Consider the following 19,419-nt stretch of genomic DNA (forward strand, 5'->3'; position numbering starts at 1 on the left):
ACAGTCTATCATTACTCTAAGACATGAAGGTCAGTCACTTCAAATGAAGTCACAAAAACTATTAAGCGCTATGATGAAACTGGTTCTCATGAGGACCTCCACAGGAAAGAAAGACCCAGAGTTACCTCTGCTGCAAAGGATAAGTTCATTAGAGTTACCAGCCTCAGATTGCAGCACAAATAAATGCTTCAGAGAGTTCAAGTAACAGACACATATGAACATCAACTGTTGTGAGGAGACGCGTGAATCAGGCCTTCGTGGTTGAATTGATGCAAAGAAACTACTAGTAAAGGACACAAATAAGAAGAAGAGACTGGCTGTGTGAAGTTGCTGGATATTGATGGGAACTGTAAACATGCTGTCGTACATGTCATTCCAGAGCATCCCAAACGTGCTCAATGGGTGAAATGTCTGGTATGCAGGCTTCCTGGAATTGTGTGCAGATCCTTGTGACATGGGAGGTCCTGGGCTGGCGTGGTTATACGTGGTCTGTGGTTGTGAGGCCAGTTGGACGTATTGCCAAACTCTGAAACAACGTTGGAGGTGGCTTATCGTAGAGAAATGAACATTCAATTCAACAGCTCTGGTGGACATTCCTGCAGTCAGCATGCCAATTGCATGCTTCCTCAAAACTTGAGACATCTGTGGCATTGTGTTGTGTGACAAAACTGCACATTTTAGAGTGGCCTTTTATTGTCCCCAGCACAAGGTGCACCTGTGTAATGAGTATGCTGTTTAGTCAGCTTCTATGCCACTCCTGTCAGGTGGATGGATTATCTTGGCAAATGAGAAATGTTCACTAACATGGCAAAGTAGAAATAATCACTAAAAGGGATGTAAACAAATTTGTGCACAAAATTTGAGCGAAATAAGCTTTTTGTGCATAAGGAAAATGTATGGGATCTTTTATTTCAGTTCATGAAACATCGGACCAACACTTTAAATGTTGTGTTTATATTTTTGTTCAGTATAGATTCAGCTGCAGGCCGATTTTTTTTTGAGCGGATATTACAAATAATTTGTAGACTGCAAATTGACCACAAGAAGACCACAAACAGATATAATGTTTGACTAAAACATAATCATTACAAACCCTGCTCACATTTGTATACGATCACGTGTCTATTATGCGTGGGAATACTTGGGAACAGATTTCTTATATTCAAATTACTTGGAGCTGATTTCCTGATGTTTTTACAGTCTTATGTCCAACAATGAAGCCCCCCCCCCAAAAAAAAAATATATACAGTTGAAGTCTGAAGTTTACATACAGTACACCTTAGCCAAATACATTTCAACTCAGTTATTCACAAATCCTGACATTTAGTCCTAGTAAAAATTCCCTGTTCTAGGTCAGTTAAGATCACCACTTTATTTTAAGAATGTGAAATGTCAGAATAATAGTAGAGAGAATGATTTATTTCAGCTTTAATTTCTTTCATCACATTCCCAGTGGGTCAGAAGTTTACATACACTCAATTAGTATTTGGTAGCATTGCCTTTAAATTATTTAACTTGGGTCAAACATTTTGGTTAGCCTTCCACAAGCTTCCCACAACAATTTGGGGGAATTTTGGCCCATTCCCCCTGACAGAGCTGGTATAACTGAGTCAGGTTTGTAGGCCTCCTTGCTCGCACATGCTTTTTCAGTTCTGCCCACACATTTTGAGGTCAGGGCTTTATGATGGCCACTCCAATACCTTGACTTTGTTGTCCTTAAGCCATTTTGCCACAACTTTGGAAGTATGCTTGGGGTCATTGTTCATTTGGAAGACCCATTTGCGACCAAGCTTTAACTTCCTGACTGATGTCTTGAGATGTTGCTTCAATATATCCACATACTTTTCCGTACTCATGATGCCATCTATTTTGTGAAGTGCACCAGTCCCTCCTGCAGCAAAGCACCCCCCCCCCCACACACAACATGATGCTGCCACCCCCGTGCTTCACGGTTGGGATGGTGTTCTTCAGCTTGCAAGCCTCCCCCTTTTTCCTCCAAACATAAAGATGGTCATTATGGCCAAACAGTTCTATTTTTGTTTTATCAGACAAGAAGACATTTCTCCAAAAAGTACGATTTTTGTCCCCATGTGCAGTTGCAAACCGTAGTCTGGCTTTTCATGGCAGTTTTGGAGCAGTGGCTTCTCCTTGCTGAGCGACCTTTCAGGTTATGTCGATGTAGGAATCGTTTTACTGTGGATATAGATACTTTTGTACCTGTTTCCTCCAGCATCTTCACAAGGTCCTTTGCTGTTGTCCTGGGATTGATTTGCACTTTTCGCACCAAAGTACGTTCATCTCTAGGAGACAGAACACGTCTCCTTCCTGAGCGGTATGACAGCTGCGTGGTCCCATGGTGTTTTTACTTGCGTACTATTGTTTGTACAGATGAACGTGGTACCCTCAGGCGTTTGGAAATTGCTCCCAAGGATGAACCAGACTTGTGGAGGTCTACAATTTTTTTTCTGAGGTCTTGGCTGATTTCTTTTGATTTTCCCATGATGTCAAGCAAAGAGGCACTGAGATTGAAAGTAGGCCTTGAAATACATCCACAGGTACACCTCCAACTGACTCAAATGATGTCAATTAGTCTATCAGAAGCTTCTAAAGCCATGACATCAATTTCTGGATTTTTCCAAGCTGTTTAAAGGCACAGTCAACTTAGTGTTTGTAACGTTCTGACCCACTGGAATTGTGATACAGTGAATTATAAGTGGAATAATCTGTCTGTAAACAATTGTTGGAAAAATTTCTTTTGTCATGCACAAAGTAGATGTCCTAACCGACTTGCCAAAACTATAGTTTGTTAACAAGAAATTTGTGGAGTGGTTGAAAAACGAGTTTTATTGACTCCAACCTAAGTGTATGTAAACTTCCGACTTCAACTGTATACACACACTACCGTTCAAAAGTTTGGGGTCACTTAGAAATGTCCTTGTTTTTGAAAGAATTGACATTTTCTGTCAATTAAAATAACGTCAAATTGATCAGAAATACAGTGTAGACATTGTTAATTTGTAAATGACTATTGTAGCTGGAAACGGCTGATTTTATTATGGAATATCTACATAGACGCACAGAGGCCCATTATCAGCAACCATCACTCCTGTGTTCCAATGACATGTTGTGTTAGCTAATCCAAGTTTATCATTTTAAAAGCCTAATTGATCAGAAAACCATTTTGCAATTATGTTAGCGCAGCTGAAAACTGTTTTGCTGATTAATGAAGCGATAAAACTGGCCTTCTTTAGACTAGTTGAGTATCTTGAGCATCAGCATTTTGGGGTTTGATTACAGGCTCAAAATGGCCAGACACAAAGAACTTTCTTCTGAAACTCGTCAGTCTATTCTTGTTCTGAGAAATTAAGGCTATTCCATGCGAGGAATTGCCAAGAAACTGAAGATCTCGTACAACGCTGTGCACTACACCCTTCACAGAACTGTGCAAACTGGCTCTAACCAGAATAGAAAGAGGAGTGGGAGGCCCTGGTGCACAACTGAGCAAGAGGACAAGTACATTAGAGTGTCTACTTTGAGAAACAGATGCCTCACAAGTCCTCAACTGGCAGCTTCATTAAATAGTACCCGCAAAACACCAGTCTCAACGTTAACAGTGAAGAGGCGACTCTGGGATGCTGGCCTTCTAGGCAGAGTTGCAAAGAAAAAGCCATATCTCAGACTGGCCAAATCAAAATAAAAGATTAAGATGGGCAAAAGAACACAGACGCTGGAAAGAGAAACTCTGCATAGAAGGCCAGCATCCCGGAGTCACCTCTTCGCTGTTGACGTCGAGACTGGTGTAAACTATAAAGGGAAATAAATGGCTACAGTTAACACTTTTTTAGTTGCAGTCGTCAAAGCAGTCATCAAAGCAATAAAGACTGTAAAGTAGCTGCTACCTAAAGCTGCTTACAGTACCTAAGCCCTACTGTCTGATTATAGTGTGTCATAAACTGCTGCTATAAATATGTGATGCATAAAGCGTCTGCACACAGGGAGTTACACACAAGTCTGCTTTATGAGCCGAATACAGTACAACACAAATGGCTCATGGAAATATACAGGTAAATGCCAAAATAAAAGAAACACCAACATAAAGTGTCTCAATAGGGTGTTGGGGCACCACGAGCCAGAACAGTTTCAATGCATCTTGGCATAGATTCTACAAGTGACTGTAACTCTATTGGAGGGTTAGTTTTGTTGATAGTGGTGGAAAATGCTGTCTCAAGCACTGCTCCAGAATCTTCCATAAGTGTTCAATTGGGTTGAGATCTGGTGACGGTTTTTCATGCTCATCAAACCATTCAGTGACTACTCGTGCCCTGCGGATGGGGACATTGTCATCCTATGGGGGCATAGACATGGCAGCCAAAATAATGGCCTGCCCAGCTTGTTTATACATTACCCGAAGCATGATGGGATGTTAATTGCTTAATTAACTCAGGAACCACACCTGTGTGGGAGCACCAGCTTTCAATATACTTTATATCCCTAATTTACTCAAGTCTTTCCATTATTTTGGCAGTTACCTGTAGTATGTGCAGTATGTACAATATAGCTGTAGGGTTGGCAAGGACTGAATAAAAAGAGAAACAACGGAATGAGAGAGAGTGCGTGAGAGATGGGGGAGATGGCGAGAGAGAAGAAGAAGACGATGAAGAAGAAGAAGTGGAAGAAGAAACAGAGAAGGAAATGGAAAGGGAAGTAGAGAGACAGGGAGAGGGAAATAGAGAGAGACAGAGAGAGGGACAGCGGGGTAGGAATACATATTTATTTTCCAGGCTTTTCCTACAGACGCAAGTGTTTAGTTTTAGCGTTGGTGTTTAAGTCCTCCTCTCCTTCTCTCTACAATACCGTTAGCCTGGCATTAATCACTGCCACCAGCTCTACAACACACAGGAGGATTTAACACCTTTATCAGACAACACTCCTCGCTAACTTCTCCTCTCTCTCCTAACGCTGAATAAATATTTATGCAACGGATGGAAAAGCAAGCAAGCAGGGAGTAGGAGGAGGAGAAAACATTAGCAAAGCAGTAGCATTCTCCAGTAGGCTCTCTGAGTTAAAGCAGCACGTGAGGAGTGCGCATTCTCGATAAAGGCAGCAGTACGTCAGTCCACAACGACAAGCCCTGGGATTAAATAGCTGGAGCATAATGCTTTAACAGGCTTTCAATTCAATTTATCTACTTATTTGTTCTGGAGGGGCTGCGATTCATCTCCTGGGGATTGGGATGCTCTTTATGTGGTTGTTGTTCAAACTCTGTCTATGTTATTGAGAACTATTACTTCAGTACTACAATAACTTAGTTGGTAGGAGTTGTGTGGATTGTGAGTTTTCCCATCACAGTGAACACCAGTGAAGAAAGCCTGTTGCTGGTGGTGTTGTCTGTATGTGAAGGATTTTTCCCATGTGTAGTTTCTTCTGAAGTAAGCAGTGAGTGGGAGAAGCTTTGGAGTTGGGATGACGGGCATAGAGAGAAACATGAATCCACAGTGAGTGTGTGCGTGCCTGTGTTTTTTTTTGTGTGTGTGTGTGTGTGTGTGTGTGTGTGTGTGTGTGTGTGTGTGTGTGTGTGTGTGTGTGTGTGTGTGTGTGTGTGTGTGTGTGTGTGTGTGTGTGTGTGTGTGTGTGTGTGTGTGTGTGTGTGTGCGGGCGGGCGGGCGGGCGGGCCTAGTATTTGTGTGTGTGTGTGTGTGTTAACACTCAATAGCACCAAAAGCTCTCAGACCAGAGACTATACTGCCGTACACAGGGAACAGATGAAACTCTGTGACAGAGCATCGTCACAGGGCTTTTATTAATGTATAAAGACGTGACTAATGCTAACACACACGCCAAACATGCCACACGGAAGATTTGCTGTGACAGCACAACAGGACTTTCTGTGGCAGGATGCAGTTGTGGAGAAAGAGCGCGCGTGCGAGAGAGAGAGAGAGAGAGAGAGGTTTGAAGTAAACAAAGAAGGGTGGGAATGGTTTTGCTTCAGGATGGAAACATAAAAAGGTGTGAGGATGAGAAAGAAAGAGAGGAGAGAGAGAAAGAAAAAGATTGAGAGCGAGAGAGAGTGAGAGGGGGGACTGAGACTGAAAGACAGACATAGAGAATCTGCAGTATGAACTGATAATGGGGCCTCAGTTTGGAAGGCTAGCACCATGTTATAGTGATACAATATGCTACACTATATATACAAAAGTGTCTGGACACCCCTTAAAATGAGTAGATTCGTTTATTTCAGCCACACCCGTTGCTGACAGGTGTATAAAATCAAGCACACAGCCATGCAATCTCCACAGACAAACATTGTCAGTAGAATGGCCTTACTAAAGAACTCAGTGACTTTCAACGTGGCACCGTCATAGGATGCCACCTTTCCAATGAGTAAATTTGTCAAATTTCTGCCCTATTAGAGCTGCCCCGGTCAATTGTAAGTCCTGTTATTGTGAAGTGGAAATGGCAGGCCACACAAGCTCACAGAACGGGACTGCCGAGTGCTGAAGCACTACAGAGTTCCGAACTGCCTCTGGAAACAATGTCAGCACAAGAACTGTTCATCGGGAGCTTCATGAAATGGGTTTCCATGGCCGAGCAGCCGCACATAAGCCTAAGATCACCATAAGCAATGCCAAGCGTTGGCTGGAGTGGTGAAAGCTCACCGCTATTGGAGCAGTGGAAACACTTTCTCTGGAGTGATGAATCACACTTCACCATCTGGCAGTCCAACAAACAAATCTGGGTTTGGCGGATGCCAGGAGAACGAATGCATAGTGCCAACTGTAAAGTATGGTGGAGGAGGAATAATGTTCTGGGCTGTTTTTCAGTTCCAGTGAAGGGAAATCTTAACGCTATAGCATAAAACTACGTTCTAGATGATTCTGTGCTTTCAACTTTGTGGCAACAGTTTAGGGAAGGCCCTTTCCTGTTTCAGCATAACAATGCCCCTGTGCACAAAGTGAGGTCCACACAGAATTGGTTTGTCGAGATCAGTGTGGAAGAACTTGACTGGCTTGCACAGAGCCCTGACCTCAACCTCATCGGACACCTTTGGGATGAATTGGAACACAGACTGCGAGCCAGGCCTGTCCCAAAATCAGTGCTGACCTCACTAATGCTCGTGGCTGAATGGAAGCAAATCCCTGCAGCAATGTTCAAACATCTAGTAGAATTCCTTCCCAGAAGAGGCCTGTCCCAACATCTGTTATAGCAGAAAAGGGGGTAGCAACTCCATATTAATGCCCATGATTTTGGAATGAGATGTTTGACGAGCAGGTGTCCACATACTTTGGTCATGTAGTGTATATACAGTGGAGTATAGTACAGGTACAACGAACAGTCTCTCTCCCCTCTCTCCTGTCTGTGATGGGCTGTGCACTGCACGGCGATGTGACATGGTCATTGGACAACGAGTTTGGAGGAATCTATATGACTCCCTGCGGTGGTCTCCATGGAAACTGTCTGGAAGGCCTGGAAGAGGGGGAGGAGGAGGGAGGGAAGCAGGAGGATCAAAGGACCAGAGGAGCTGGGATGAACGGATGAGGACAGGCAGCAGGCCTTGGATCGTATTACAGGGAAGAATGACATGGCTGAACATGAACTTGATAGGGGTAGTTAGGCTAAGGCACTTCAGTGAAAGAGAGATTGATTGCCTTACATTTTTAAAGGGGATATTACCATCTCAAAAGAGGCAATACTATAAACGATCCTTTTAGTATTGTTGAGTACTTCATTATAGAACGTTAGCGCCTTCTTTATAGTATCGTAAAGTATCTGTCGGAGTTCTCGTCCCCTTAGTTCCATGCTCATGGTTCAAGGTTTTCCTTATAAATGACATTCAAATAGGAGAGGGCTGCGATCTCCTCTCTTCAGGGTTGAATCATTTATATGTGGTCTTATTAAGCGGCGAGAGTGGGATGGCAGCCTCTCCTCTCCTCTCCTCTCCTCTCCTCTCCTCTCCTCTCCTCTCCTCTCCTCTCCTCTCCTCTCCTCTCCTCTCCTCTCCTCTCCTCTCCTCTCCTCTCCTCTCAAGCCTGCTGCTCCAAGTCAACCATGACGATAGTTACACAGCAGGGTCCTCGCTGCACCGTGAGGTAAACACCCAGAGTCAGAGCAGTGTGTGTGTGTGTGAGAGAGAGAGAGAAAGAGAGAGAGAGAGAGAGAGCGAGAGAGTCTGTGTGTGTGTATGCCAGGGTCCATCACCTCTTCAATAGCTCATCTGTATGAGTGCTCTGGTGTGGCAGGCAGGCTGGTGAGGGGCACGTGGCGTAGGGCTCTGATTGGAGGGGAGGTCCTGGTGAAGAGGCCAGTCTCGCTCTAGCAGAGCAATCACACACACACTCACTGAGCCTCAACCCTCTACGCCTCACTGGCACTTGTCAGTCCAGCGCCACACACACGTAACTGACTAGGTTACACACACACATCTCACACACACACATGCGTGCACACACACATCTCTCTCTCTCTCTGGGCCCCATCCTCCTTCCTCTTTCCATACATCTTGCCCATCTTTAACTTTCCTCTTTCTTTCTTTCTTTCTTTCTTTCTTTCTTTCTTTCTTTCTTTCTTTCTTTCTTTCTTTCTTTCTTTCTTTCTTTCTTTCTTTCTTTCTTTCTTTCTTTCTTTCTTTCTTTCTTTCTTTCTTTCTTTCCCTCTCTCTCTGCAGTTAGATCTGTAAAGGCCCATTACCCTGAAAGAGCTCTGCAGGGAGAGAGAGCTGGGCTGCTAGGATACAGTCACCAGAGGTTGGGCTTCTACTGTGGCAAATATGCATTAGTCCACTGTCCAGGTCTATTTACGGACCAACTGTATAGCTTATTCTCCCTACCTTATGATTTATTTATATTTTTTCACACCTTATCTCTTTCCTTTATCACTCTGTCTTTCTGTCAGTGCTTCAAAGAAACCACCTTCTAAAGTATTGTGATTACCAGACAATTCTGTTTGAGGGCTATGTGGCTGGCTATCTTTCCTAGACTTTCTTTCATGTAAAAACGTTTATAATTTTTGAAGTGGTGTAGCTGCATTCATACCCACTAGGGAATCTTCCTCCTTGAGGGGCTCCAGCTGAGAGCAGGTGTTCTGTCATAAGCTTCTGCACTGATACATTTCAACCACTTCCTCCTTTCCCCGGGGATGTGGGTTAACGACAGAGGTGTTACGTGATAAAACGTTACCTTTCTCACACGCGGCTCCACCGTAGCTGGGTAGACACAGGCACATTGAGGAAAAACCCCAGAATCAGAGCAGTGAGTGAGTGAGTGAGTGAGTGAGTGAGTGAGTGAGTGAGTGAGTGAGTGAGTGAGTGAGTGAGTGAGTGAGTGAGTGAGTGAGTGAGTGAGTGAGTGAGTGAGTGAGTGAGTGAGTGAGTGAGCGAGTGAGATCACATGTGAAGGGAGAAGCCAGGGTCCATAGCCTCTTCAATATCTCATCTGTATGAGTGCTGTGGTTGTGGCAGGGGTACGTGGCGTAGGGCTCGGAATGGAGGGGCTACGGACCCTCTCTCTGGGTCCCATTCCTCTTTCCACACACCTTGTCCATCTCTAGCTTTCCTACTCTCCCTCTCTCCTTTCCCACTCTCACTCTGTATTTCTCTCAGTGCTTCAAATAAACCTCCGTCTAGTATTGTGATTGTCAGATAATTCTGTTTGAGGGCTATGTGACTTGCTTTCATGTAATGGAAGCGCAAAAAAACATTTATCATTTTTGAAGTGGTGTTGCTGCATTCATACCCACTAGGGAATCTTCCTCTTTGAGGGGCTCCAGCTGAGAGCAGGTGTTCTGTCATAAGCTTCTGCACTGATACATTTCAACCACTTCCTCCTTTCCCCGGGGATGTGGGTTAACGACAGAGGTGTTACGTGATAAAACGTTACCTTTCTCACACGCGGCTCCACCGTAGCTGGGTAGACACAGGCACACAAAGGAGTTGATCTCATCGATGCAGGTGCCTCCATTCTGACACGGGTTGGACTGGCAGTCGTCGATGTCTGTCAGGTAAAAAGGAGACACAAGGGACGTGCTCATTAGGCACCAAACTAAAGACAACAGACTGAAACAGGGAGCGACCACCTGGGCTTATATAATAAGAAACGTTCATTTTCGTTTTCTGTTTTAAAACGTTTTAAAGCGTTGCATGTCCTAATGAATACGACCAAGGAGACACTAGGAGACAAGGAGACACAAGGAGACAGGATCAGTTACAACACCGGAGTCACAGGACATGGCACAAATTGCCTGCCACTATCACTTACCCATCCGACCAGAGAACCAACAGAGATCTAACTTTTCGGAGAGATCTGAGCTGTTTAGATGAGTTGTAATTAAAAGCATTGATTCAGCAGTCCATCAATAAGTGGGTGGAGAAGCAGTGGAGCGCTTGATGCTAATTGTGATGCGCATGCAGGATGTGCTTTACACTCTGCTGTCAAACCTGGACAGGTTCTAGGCTCCACAGGCGAGGATCCAGGGAGGAGGCAGTTTGATGTTGGATTTGTTTGATATTTAGATATTTACACCCACGCAATCATGCTAGAATGAATATGTATAGATTTGTAGTGACACATACAGTACTGTATTTATGCAAAATTGCTGCAGCTGCCTATGATACAGATAAAAAAACTCAGTTTAACAGGAAAGCATGCGCACTTACGCACGCACGTACGCACGCACACACGCAAGCACACGCACCACACACACACGCACACTTTGCGGAGGCGTTTTGAGGTCATGGCTCTCCTCTCTATGTAGAGACAGAATTATATTTCTCTCACTTCTGATCTGAGGCCTGGGGGCAAAATCATTAAATCCACAGCTGGTGTCCCAGCATCCTTTGCCCTCAGAACATCTGAGTGTATCTTGGGGGCCCGAGCGAGGGGGAAGGAGACGGGTATGTGGTAAAACAGCGATCACGCTTTTTATGGTTCTCAGAGTCTGTAAGAGTTCTCATTGATATATAATGGAGCCGGAGGGGATGGCTGCAGTTTTACGGGCTCCTAACCAACCGTGTTATTTTGTTTGTTTTTTCACATTGTTTGTAACTAATTTTGTACATAATGTTGCTGCTACCTTCTCTTATGACCGAAAAGAGCTTCTGGACATAAGAACAGCGATTACTCACCTCAAACTGGACAAAGATATTTTCTATAATGAGTCTGATGCGAAGGATATACTGCTTTGTCATGACAAGGCCCAAATCCCTGTCATCAGCGTGAAGAAAAGACAGAGGAAAAGGGGGAGGAGGGTGGGGTGCCTTGTAAGAATTTGCCGACAAGTAGGGAAAGCACCATTTCCCTCCGTATTATTGGCCAACGTGCAATCATTGGGAATTTTTTTTGACAATCTACGATGAAGACTATCCGACCAACGGAACATTAAAAACTGTAATATCTTATGTTTCACCGAGACGTGGCTGAACGACGACACGGATAATACAGAGCTGGCTGGCTTCTCCGTGCATCAGCAGGACAGAGCAGCCACGTCTGGTAAGATGAGGGGCGGGGGTGTGAGTCTATTTGTCAATAATTGCTGGTGTGCGATGTCTAATACTAAAGAAGTGTCAAGATATTGCTCGCCTGAGGTAGAATACCTCATGATAAGCTGTAGACCACACTATCAACCAAGAAAGTTCTCATCTATATTATTCGTAGCTGATTATTTACCACCATAAACCGATGCAGGTACTAAGTCCGCACTCAACGAGCAGTATAAGGCCATAAGCAAACAAGAAAATGCTCATCCAGAAGTGGCGCTCCTATTGGCCGGGGACTTTAATGCAGGCAAACTTAAATCCGTTTTACCTAATTTCTACCAGCATGTCACATGTGCAACCAGAGGAAAAAAAACTCTAGACCACCTTTACTCCACACACAGAGATGCATACAAAACTCGCCCTCCATTTGGAAAATCTGACCATAATTCTATCCTACTGATTCCTGCTGACAAGCTTTGTATATATGTTCCGGGATTCATCCAATGGCATTGAGGAGTACAGCACCTCAGTCACCGGCTTCATCAATAAGTGCATCGACGACGTCCTCCCCACAGTGTCTGAACGTACATACCCCAAGCAGAAGCTATGATTTACAGGCAACATCCGCCCCGAGCTAAAGGCTAGAGCGGCTGCTTTCAAGGAGTGGGACACTAATCAGGACACTTATAAGAAATGCTGCTCTGCCCTCAGATGAACCATCAAACAGACAAAGCATCAATACAGGACTAAGATTGAATCCTACTACACCGGCTCTGATGCTCGTCGGATGTGATTCCCAACAGATCCACAGATGACGCAATCTCAATCGCACTCCACACTGCCCTATCCCACCTGGACAAGAGGAATACTTATGTAGGAATGCTGTTCATCGACTACAGCTCAGCCTTCAACATCATAGTGCCCTTCAAGCTCATCTAAGCTCAGGGACCTGAGTCTGAACCCCTCTTTGTGCAACTGGATCCTGGATTCCTGACCGGCCGACCCAAGGTGGTGAAGGTAGTCAACAACACCTCCGCCATACTGATTCTCAACACGGTGGCCCCATAGGGATGCATGCTCAGCCCCCTCCTTTACACTCTGTTCACCCATGAACATCTCCAACTCAATCATCAAGTTTGTGGTAGGCCTGATTACCAACAGTGACAAGACAGCCTACAGAGAGGAGGTGAGTGTCTTGGTGGAGTTGTGCCAGGAAAGTAACCTCTCCCTCAATGTCAACAAAGCGAAGTAGCTGATCGTAGACTACAGGAGATAGCAGAGAGAGCACGCCCCCTTCCACATCGAAGGAGCTGCAGTGGAGAGGATCAGAAGCTTCAAGTTCCTTGGTGTGCACATCACTGAGGTCCTGAAATGGTCCCTTCACACCGACAGCGTGGTGAAGGTGCAACAGCTGTATCACCGCTACGGCAATTGCACCGTCTGCTGCCTCAGAGCTGGCACGGTCAGCCCAACGCATCGGGGGCACACTACCTGCCCTCCAGGACATCTACAGGAAGGCCAAGGAGATTATCAAGGAGTTCAGCCACACGAGCCACTGCCTGTTCATCCAGCTACCATCTGTTAAACAGTCACCACTAGATCGCCTTCGCCTAGTAGTCTGCCCAGTACTCTACTCTGCCTCTCAGTCACCGTCAATAACCGGCTACCACCGAGTACTCTACCCTGCAACTTAGGGACTGCTGCCCTATGTACACTGTACAAAAATATAAACACAACATGTAAAGTGTTGGTCCCATGTTTCATGAGCTGAGATAAACGATCCCAGAAATGTTTACATCCCTGTTAGTGAACATTTCTCATTTGCCAAGATAATCCATCCATCTGACAGGTGTGGAATATCAAGAAGCTGATTAAACAGCATGATCATTACACAGGTGCACCTTGTGCTGGGGACAATAAAAGGTCACTCTAAAATATACAGTTTTGTCACACAACACAATGTCACAGATGTTTCAAGTTTTGAGGGAGCGTGCAATTGACATGCTGACTGTAGGAATGTCCACCAGTGCTGTTGCCAGAGAACTGAATGTTCATTTCTCTACCATAAGAAACCCATTGTCGTGCCAATGTTGTATTAGAGAATTTGGCAGTACGTCCAACTGGCCTCACAACCGCGAACCAGGTTTATGGCGTTGTGTGGGTGAGCGGTTTGCTGATGTCAATGTTGTGAACAGTTTGCCCCATGGTGGCGGTGGGTTATGGTATGGGCAGGCATAAGCTACGGACAATGAACACAATTGCACAATAGCAATTTGAATGTACAGAGATACCGTGACGAGATCATGAGGCCCATTGTTGTTCCATTCATCCACCGCCATCACCTCATGTTTCAGCATGATAATGCTCTTCCTCATGTTACAAGGATCTGTACACAATACCTGGAAGCTGAAAATGTCCCAGTTCCTCCATGGCCTGTATACTCACTAGACATGTCACCCATTGAGCATGTTTGGGATGCTATTGATCAACGTGTACGACAGTGTGTTCAAGTTCCCGCCAATATTCAGCAACTTTGCACAGCCATTAATGAGGAGTGGGACAACATTCCCTAGCCCACAATCATGTGAAGGAGATGTGTCACGCTGCATGAGGCAAATGGTGGTCACACCAGATACTGACTGGTTGTCTGATCCACGACCCTACCTTTTTTAAAGGTATCTGTGACCAACAGTTGCATATCTGTATTCCCAGTCATGTGAAATCCATAGATTAGGGCCTAATAAATGTATTTCAATTGACTGATTTCCTTATATGAACTTTAACTCAGTAAAGTCTTTGAAATTGTTGCATGATGCGTTTATATTTTTGTTCAGTATACCTAGTCATTGAACACTGGTTACTTTAATAATGTTTACATACTATTTATGTCTTTATTTTATTTTGTATTATTGTGTGCTTGTTGACATTTACTGCATTGATTGATAGGAACTAGGAACATAAACATTTCTTTGAACTCGCCATAACATCTACTAAACTGTGTACCCGACCAATAACGCAAACGATTTGATTTTGATTTGAAGGTTGAGTGCCAATAATTTGGAAAATGACTATAGCATGGCTCCCAGCTGGGTTCTTTGGTCCTGCAATTGTTCTCTTGTAATCAGGAAGTGTGATACTGTCGAGTACCGAAGGGTTGAAAGCCGGCCACTCATTCATCCCCATTGAGAGTGACAACCCTAATTATAATACATTATTTGACACCCTAGAGCAGTGTTTCTCAAACCTCTACATGGGAACCCCCAGCTGTTCCATGTATTTGATCTATTCGAGAGCTAGCACACCTGCTTCAATGTGTCAACTAATATTGAAGCCTTTAAATTAATCAGGTGAGCTAGTTCAGAGCGAAAACAAAACTGTGAAATGTTTAAGTGTCTCCGAGGAGAGGTTTGAGAACCAGTGCCTTAGAGGATTTCAACTGTCATGCTAAAAGTTTCTGGTGCACACGTCAAAATGAGTGGTGTTGTACAAAACAAATTCATCAGCGATTGGATCGTCGACAACCAATACGAGTATCAAAGCCAATGACGTGATTCATTATTCGTGTAAGCCGGTTCTGGCCCAACCCATTGGTTTTGTGGACCAATCAGAATGGTCAGAATGTGCAACCAGAATGGTCAGAATGTGTTCGCATTCTACAAGACGTCGGGTAGGAAAGCAAATCCAGACTCATAGCAGAGAAGAAATGCTAGTGGGCAGGGGATTTGGCCGGAGTGATGTGGATGGGCTGCCTCTACTTGTCTTCCAGACCTAGACTACTCTTACAGCCTTTATTCATTCAGCTGACTATGCAGAAGAATCAGTGGAGGCTCCTCAGTGAATTTCCTTTTTCATGAAAAAGTTATCCTTTTCAGTTAAAACTATACTAAATATATTCATATGTCACCAAATAATTTATAACAACACACTATTTTGCAAGGACAGCTAGCTTCCGTCCTCCTCTGGGTATATTGACTTCAATACAAAACCTAGGAGGCTCATGGTTCTCACTCTCTTCTATAGACTTACACAGTAATTATAACAACTTCCGGAGGACGACCTCCAACCTATCAGAGCTCTTGCAAAATGAACTGACATTTTGTCCACCCAAACAAAGGATCAGAGAATGAATTTAGTACGGAAAGCATAAGCTACAGCTAGCTAGCACTGCAGTGCATAAAATGTGGTGAGTAGTTGACTAAAAGAAAGAGAAAGACAATAGTTGAAAAGTTTTAGACAAACACATTTCTTCCAAAATTAAGGTGAAGCAAGAGAGAGAGAGAAAGAGATAGCTATATTTCGTAGTATATTTTTTTTCACTTTCACTTTCTTAGCTTGCATCGAATACAGCTAGTTGGTTTAGCCTACTCAAACATCTGGTTCAAACATGGTTTGCTATGGCTATCCAACACTGGAACTCTTTCAAGTCAAGGCCCGCCAGTGTAACTGCTAAACTGCTTGCTGCTGACTACTCTGCACTGCATGATTGTAGTGGGTTTACTAATGCATTAGTTCTAGTAGATATGTTGACTATGACATGACAAAGATGTTGGCTGTGTGTAGTGGTTAGCGGTCATGATATGAAGGTTTGGCTTGGAATGTTTTTTTTGCTTTGTCACAGACAGCTGATGTGTTGTGCACTGAAGTCCACAAGCGAAGGGAAAAGGTGAGAGGAGGAGAGGGCGTAGATAGATGCGAGAAGGAATTATATATACAACGAGCTGTTTGTATTTTTATGTGGCTGCTATGAAAGTGAACTGTGTGTGTGATCAGAGGTGTATTCATTGCGCCGATTCTGTTGAAAAACCTGTCGATGTTACATTGAGCTGGGTGAATGGAATATAAATGACAGTCATCCAATATACTGTAATAGAAATAAGCCCATGCTCATGAAAAAAAATATTATCATCCCTCATCTTAAACGGCACCGACCACCACTGAGCAGAATGTACCGTGATAGCACAATCCTTCATAGTAGACTTGGCTTGGCTCAGCTCAATCTGATGCCCATGCAGTACAGCATTCGACTCTTAACAATAACAAAGCATAAATATAAACATACTGCTGGGCCTGGCCTCTGGAGTGTCTCCCCTCCATCTCTTCCTGCTCCAGACACAGCAGACATAACAGGGGAGAGCAGAGAGCAGCCAGAGAGCCCATTCAGTGGCCACTCAGTGTCCACCCAGCCCAGCTGGCTAACTGGGCATAAACTGTAGTCGGGGCAGGTGGTGGACGGTGGAGGGGGGCTGCTGCCCAGCCTTCTCTGGCTTCCTCCCCAGGACAACACAGGCAGTCCTGGAAGCCTAGAAGCTACGCTCTGTTCCCAAGGACCCCGAGAGCACCAGGTTGGAGGTTTGTGAAGTTCGTTCATCAGCTGGCAGAGAAGAGAGCGAGAGTGGGAGAGAGAGAGGGGGAGGGAGAGAAGCCACACAAACTGGGCCGGTGTTCCATTGACAAATGTACAGTCTCAGCCCAGATGAGATGGGTGTGAAATCGCCAGAGAGAGAGAGAGGAGAGAGAGCAGACTTGGCAAGTCCATGAGGGGCACCATTAAGGGTTATCATGTGAGTAGTTATCATTAACCATTACAGTGTTGATACTATCAACAATATACAGGAACTGAACAAAAATCTAAATGCAACATGCAACAATTTCGAATTTCAAAGAGTTACAGTTCATCGAAGGAAATCAGTCAATTTAAATAAATTCATTAAGCCCTAATCTGTGGATTTCACATGACTGGGCAGGGGCACTAACCACTTTATACACACAGAGTTTCACTTTCAGAGGAAATGAATAACGGGGCAATTTACTTGAATTTTGATGTTGCCTGTAGTCCAGGAAAGCAAAGTGTCACGTCCTGACCAGTGAAAAGGGTCATTTTGCCATAGTAGTATGGTCAGGGCGTGGCAGGTTTTTTTTTTGTGTGTTTTGAGGTTGGTTTGTTTCTAGGGGAATGTGTTCTAGTTTTCTGTTTCTATGTTTCATTTTCCATGTGTGGCCGAGTATGGTTTCCAATCAGAGGCAGGTGTCTTTCGTTGTCTCTGATTGGAAGCCATACTTAGGCAGCCTGTTTTCCTTTGGGTTTTGTGGGTGGTTGCTTTCTGTTTAGTATGTTTGTATACCTGACAGAACTGTTTGGCTGTCGTTTGGTTTTTTTCTTTGTGAAGTGCTTCCATTTAAAATAAAAAGATGAGCACTCAACACACTGCGCCTTGGTCTGTTCACTACGACGCCTGTGACACAAAATCCATTCGAATTTTCATTCTTTCTCCGATCCCAGCCTGGGATGTATTGTGAACTCAGTCAGTTAGTCTCGAATGCAAACAGCGCGTTCCTGCAGGACCTCTGGGAGGATTCTTCGGTCTGGGTAGGATAAGTCTTTGTCGATAGGTGTTTGGTTTCCAAAGAGATGAGATTATTCGTCCAATGGGCGTGGCCGCAGCTCGCAGAAACTTCATCACTCGTCTGTTTGCAAATCCTGAAATGTATAGGAATACTCACAGGGGAAGGGCTCTGATGGCTGGACAGGGCGTCACAGAACCACTCCGTTGGTTCTATAAATTCAACACATTTTAGGTCCAGTGTGATAAATCTGAGATTTCCTCATAATTGTCCACAGCATGTTTCTTCAGCACAAAATACAGTTTAACAGTCCCTACGATGAAAACGTAGCCGGTATGTACCAAACACACCTTGGGTGATTTACACACTAGGTTACAGAAAATACCCAAATACCCTAAATGTCCTTTGTGTTGTTTTAGAAAGAGCAAAAAGAGCTTCCGACTCTTCCTCTCTTACGATACAACTCTACAACTTCAAAAGCCTGGCTGGTCAATGAACTAGTAACACATGCAGATCACAAGACAGTCTGCTGATTTGCTGAAGGCGTCTGTTTTCTGTCTCCTAGCCCCCATCATGGCCACTCAGAGTTGTAAAAGGCAAAAGGAAGAGGAGTTTATTTGTCTTGTGATTGGCTTGTAAAAGGGGGATGTGCCATCATCAACAGAACTGTAAATCTTGGCCTGAAATGTGGGACTTCTGATATCTATTCTCCATCAACCCCCTCCAGTCCCCTCGTGGGCTTTCGTTACAACAAGGATTTTAACCCCACTTCACCACGGCAAGATTTATGCTCCAATTCGAGCCGGGGAATTTGTAAACGTGGAGCCAAATAAAAAGTAAACAGCTCCCTCTATTATAAATGAGACCTCAGACTCAATCAACATCTTCACGCCAATGATTCCCAGCAGGTTTCTCCACTGGGCTCAGAGTCAGAGTCCACAGAGTAGAATCTAATATAGGAGGTGAAGAAAGGATCAATATCATGACCAAAGACTTTCTCTCAGTCAGAGAGACCGGCATTAAAAATGTTCCTTGGTTATATTTTAACTTCTACCATCTCTCTCTCATCCACACACTCTCTCCCCCTACTCTACAAGTTCAAGTCTTAATGATGAAAAATGTAAAGTCATGTGACAAAGGCAGACAGATGCCATTTTCCATGCAGGGATAGTTAGGGTAGCGAGAAGTTAATTGAGGATGTCTGGTGCAGCGACCATACACACACACACACACACACACACACACACACACACACACACACCCTCCCTCACCAACCCCCACCCTTTGCAGCAATGGCAGTCACAGAAACCCCATTCCTCCAAAGAGTAGGGATAAAACCCCCCCACCACAACACACTTCTCAGATGCAGCGCACCGCAACCGCCGTGCAGAGACCATGTCATCACTTCATTATTGGCCGAGGTCTGGGGAGAGTAGGGAGAGTATTTCACATACAGTAACTCTCTCTCGCTCCCTCTCATCCACCATTTCTCTCTCCCTCTCTCCCGCCCTCTCATCCACCATTTCTCTCTCTCTCTCTCTCTCTCTCTCTCTCTCTCTCTCTCTCTCTCTCTCTCTCTCTCTCTCTCTCTCTCTCTCTCTCTCTCTCTC

The 19,419-nt window shown here is 44.4% G+C and overlaps 1 protein-coding gene across 1 annotated transcript in view; it reads right to left on the reverse strand.

Annotated features, from left to right (window-relative positions):
- Positions 1 to 19,419, reverse strand: part of LOC106613725 (neurocan core protein) — a 194,445-nt gene that overhangs the window by 25,336 nt on the left and 149,690 nt on the right. Inside the window, exon 11 of the mRNA XM_014216278.2 lies at positions 9,873 to 9,986. Coding sequence (XP_014071753.2) covers positions 9,873 to 9,986 — 114 coding nt within the window. The remainder of the gene's footprint in view (positions 1 to 9,872; positions 9,987 to 19,419) is intronic.

This window comes from Salmo salar, chromosome ssa10, assembly GCF_905237065.1.
Source record: "Salmo salar chromosome ssa10, Ssal_v3.1, whole genome shotgun sequence".
NCBI classification, from domain to species: Eukaryota; Metazoa; Chordata; class Actinopteri; order Salmoniformes; family Salmonidae; genus Salmo; species Salmo salar.